The sequence below is a fragment of the Bombus bifarius genome, unplaced genomic scaffold (assembly GCF_011952205.1).
Source record: "Bombus bifarius isolate JDL3187 unplaced genomic scaffold, Bbif_JDL3187 scf7180000008494, whole genome shotgun sequence".
In the NCBI taxonomy this organism is placed as follows: Eukaryota; Metazoa; Arthropoda; class Insecta; order Hymenoptera; family Apidae; genus Bombus; species Bombus bifarius.
The window spans coordinates 36,951-40,927 of record NW_022884684.1 but is presented as its reverse complement, the minus strand read 5'-3'; the positions used below and the strand labels follow the sequence as shown (position 1 = coordinate 40,927).

The 3,977-nt window shown below is 29.7% G+C and overlaps 2 protein-coding genes across 3 annotated transcripts; both read right to left on the bottom strand.

The window, feature by feature from the left end:
• Positions 1-518: 518 nt before the first annotated feature.
• LOC117213125 lies at positions 519-1,312 on the bottom strand. 2 transcript variants are annotated; one of them, XM_033458466.1, is made up of 2 exons: positions 1,206-1,312; positions 519-1,001 (listed from the first exon to the last, which is right to left on the bottom strand). In XM_033458466.1, the coding sequence occupies exon 2, from the start codon at positions 995-997 to the stop codon at positions 653-655; it is 345 nt and encodes a 114-aa protein (XP_033314357.1). In that variant the 5' UTR covers positions 998-1,001; positions 1,206-1,312; the 3' UTR covers positions 519-652. The 2 variants fall into 2 exon arrangements, with proteins under 2 accessions (XP_033314357.1, XP_033314358.1); XM_033458467.1 differs by lacking the exon at positions 1,206-1,312 and adding an exon at positions 1,088-1,199.
• A 559-nt stretch (positions 1,313-1,871) lies between these two features.
• Positions 1,872-3,811, bottom strand: LOC117213107 (cytoplasmic tRNA 2-thiolation protein 2). Its single transcript, XM_033458431.1, has 3 exons — positions 3,683-3,811; positions 3,276-3,589; positions 1,872-3,156 (listed from the first exon to the last, which is right to left on the bottom strand). Exons 1-3 carry the CDS (start codon positions 3,757-3,759, stop codon positions 2,054-2,056), a joined length of 1,494 nt encoding a protein of 497 aa, XP_033314322.1. The 5' UTR covers positions 3,760-3,811; the 3' UTR covers positions 1,872-2,053.
• Between the last annotated feature and the right edge of the window lie 166 nt (positions 3,812-3,977).

Genomic DNA, 3,977 nt, shown 5'->3' with positions numbered 1-3,977 from the left:
CGTCTACCCATCTACCCGCCAAGACCCTTTGCACGTTATACCCACATTCATCCATTCTCTTTTAACATTTTCCTGCCATCTAGTGACGTCCTACCCAAAACATCTATATACCATTTAATTTTATACGCATCTTTTCATTCACTAATTTCAAATATGTAAATAGATTACAATTATCTTTAACTTTAACCTTGCTCTCTTCCAACTTTTCTGTTATATGACTAAATTGTATCTTTTATTTAATATAATCTTTTCTTTTTTATTTAATATTACTAGAACCATTTATGCATTTTTAAGTTTTCACTAGCTTATCAAAGAAGAAAGAAAGGAAACAACGAATATAACAGGACATTTGAATTGCTTTGCGATTGTTTTTACGCTCGTTTGCATTAAATCACAAAACAGTTTACTTAACAACACAATTTGCTAAATCCTGACTAAATGAAAAAACGCAAGTCATGAAACAATAATATGGAAATGGATATAATGGATAGGAAGAATAATAGAAAAATAGATTATACTTCCTTCTAATTTGTTATTATTAATCATTTATCCAGTTTGATGTTGAACAAACATTTCACTTATTCGATGTACTGTTGACTACCTAAGTTGCTGTTGACGTTTACATATACATATTCACATTTTAACATAAATTCTAAAAGAAAGCAATAAACGGTACTTTCTCATAATTTCTTTCTCCAGCTTCGACCTGACGTATAAATTCTCCACATAATATTTCAAATCTACTCCTGCGTTTGTCTTGGGTCATGCATTCGTGAAAATCACGAAGTACTGCTTCGCATTTCTCTATTCCTTTATAAAATCCATATGCTTCGATACATTCGGCTAAATGAAACTCAAAATCTCTGCATTTAATTTCATGCTGACTATGCAAATTCATTGACAGAGACTTAGACAACGAAGAATATATCAAAGGATCAATGTAGGTATAGTATTTATGTCGCAAATTCCGAAAGGTATTAACATTACTTTCACCCATGATTCTAAAATTACAATAATATAAACTATTAAATACCATTATTAATATTTTACTACGGGATGACATATAGAAAATAACTGAGATGATTACTACATCGAAATAGATACTTTGCACTTTTATTAATATAACCTCTGTATTGATTCTTTTTTATCTTATTTGTTTTTACATCCTAATATAAGTACGTGTTATAGATAAGATAATATATTACCCCACAAAATATGCGTATATAATAAATAAATTCTACTCAAACAAATCGTTGCACTTCCAAATAATTCAAGAGTTACTTCCTTGAATACTTTGTTGTGTAATGAGGTAACGTGCCAGTACAGCCAGATAATTTCGCTACTATCGCCATCTATTATAAGTTATAATAATGAGATGAAATTAACTTATTCAACAATTAAGATTATTTTCCATTATACATGTGTATATATTATAAATAACTTTTGTTAAAGTTCTCTTTGAACCGTATTATATAAGACAAAACTTTCGATCAGCCCACTAACAATAAAATAATCTAAGCTGATCACGCTTCGTGATTCATCTTTTATTCGTATATTGCACTATAGCTTATTGTTACTGTTACAATGTTTATAAAAATTATTATAATTATTTTAGTTTCATTCATTTACACATATACATATACACTTATTATTTAGTAATTGAATATATTCTCCAGTCGATAGGCCAAGCAGTTTCCATCATCATGCAATTGTTTATAGCGGTAAAGAGTGAAGAGACACTATGCAAGGAAAGAATATTTCTTATTGATGCCGGCGACGTGTGGGAAACGTGAGATCCGTACGAAATGCGGATAGAAAAATAATAAATTTGATAAAATTGGAGATATCAGAAAGCTATAAGAAATACAAAATATGATAAATATTGTATTTTATTATACCATTTCCATAAAGTTAACAGTTATTCGAAATATCTCTTTTACAAAAGTTACTCTGTTATGAATGTTTAGAAGTAAAATGTTGTGTTTAATTGTGTTCCTCTATCTAGTATGTAAAGTATTTCTTAATATTAATAAATACTTTTTTTATCCACCAATTACAATAAAAAATCTCTTATCTCTTCTCGTAAACATGCAACTTGTAATCTTCTTTGAACTGCATCAAAAATAAAATTAGGCAAAATATTATCCACTTGTTTTGAATTTAAGAAAATTAGTCTACAACCATAGCATAGATACTTTTCGATTGTCGATTGTCTCAGAAAAGACTTGTGAATGTCACTTTGACACTGACATTTTTTTTGTCTTAAAGCATTTAAGCTTTCAATTTGCTCATTGTCTGATTGTTCGCAAATATTTAACGAATTCATAGTATCACTTAATGAGGTATCCGTAATTGTAGAAATTAATTTAGAAAACAATTTCGCTTGTACAACCGATAGTTGTTCTTTTGGTAAATAACACGAGTCTAAAGTTAATTCGCAAAGTATACAGATGTTATTATCCTTTTTAATATTATCATCTACCTTTGTATCATTGTTCTCATTATTACATTGCTCTATTCTTGTAGCTAATTTTTCGCTGGTACGATATATCGTGGATACAGTGCCATAAAATTCAGAATCCAATTTACGGACAAAATTTCTTGTGACATTCCGTATAGATATAGGGAAAGAGAAATTATATTTGTCAGAACTAAAAATTGGATGTAGATTGTGACAGTCCAAATAGTTAGTTATGTCATTTTGTGTAAAACCTCTGAGTGGTCGAAGTAATGTTACATTCGTGTGTCTTGTGTCCGAGAAAGCGACGTTAAAAGGCAACTGGGAACCTCTTCCAGTCGATACATCGCCAAGAACTTTTATCGCAAGATCAAAAGATATATCGGCAATGAAAATTTTATTACAATTAAGTTCACCAGCTGCGGATGTAAGTAATTTACGTCTTAATTGCTGTAATAATTCATCTCTGGCTGTATCATTTTCCAAATTATCAAACATTTCTTGTATTATTGTATCCTCATCGCTTGTCATGCTCATTGATGGATCATTTACTAGTTGCATTTCTTTAGAAATACTATCGCTTGTACATTTTGACAAAGGTAAAATGTACGTAGTTAATTGCAAACTCTTAGCTTCATTAGCTAATGCATCTCGAATAGATTTTCTTTCCTCGATCGAGCGTCCTTTCACCATACCATCTGTATACATAGAATAGAGGATATAAAATATAAAATAAAAAGCATATGCTTGGTTTTCTTTTTCTTTTTCAAATCTAGCAACAGAATAGTAGAGTATTTGAAATAGTAGGAATACATACCATCTATATAAAGAACTTTAAACGATGGTCGCAACTTTTTGGAAATTAATTCATTCGTGTCAACCATAATAAGATGTAAAAGTGCGGTTGAATTTGCTTTCCCTGAATGAGCAACGAGTATCGAGTCATTCGGGTGTATAGACTTGGATTTACCTAGCGTTGCTCTAAATTTATGTTTTAATATATTTAAAAAACATACTTTACAGTATTCATTCCTATTCTTGGAAAAGACTTGGACCTCTTGACTACCACACTTTTTACAAAAAGGCGTAGCATTATGCGTTTCTGTGGTATTAATAGGGAAAGAAGTGTTCCTATAAAAAAGATAAAGATCATATCAATAAAAAAATTATGAAATAAACGTTTGCATAAAATTATATGAAATTCACATATAACATAATACTCACGTGTTTTCCGCTATTTCTTCTACTTCAAAAGTATCGTATTCAGATTCATTTAACGTGCACATTTTATGGTTTTTCATAAACCGTAGTAACTATGTAATTCTAATCACGCTTTTGAACAAAGACTCTAACTTTTAGTTCCTTCCGAATAATATAACTTTTTCGAGTATTCAGCATTCATAAATACTGTGTACGTATTAATAATAAAGAAAATCTGGAGAAATTTCTATCAATTTTGTTTCATGATGTAGTAATTGATTACATACACCTATGTAGATACTTACATGTATGTTTATTA

Excerpts from the sequence above, each read along its gene's own strand:
- LOC117213125 (XM_033458466.1), bottom strand. The coding sequence starts at position 997 with ATGGGTGAAAGTAATGTTAATACCTTTCGGAATTTGCGACATAAATAC.
- LOC117213107 (XM_033458431.1), bottom strand. The coding sequence starts at position 3,759 with ATGAAAAACCATAAAATGTGCACGTTAAATGAATCTGAATACGATACT. Across the intron at positions 3,590-3,682 it reads GAAGAAATAGCGGAAAACAC|GAACACTTCTTTCCCTATTA; the intron begins GTGAGTATTATG and ends TCTTTTTTATAG. Across the intron at positions 3,157-3,275 it reads TAAAGTTCTTTATATAGATG|ATGGTATGGTGAAAGGACGC; the intron begins GTATGTATTCCT and ends CTATGTATACAG.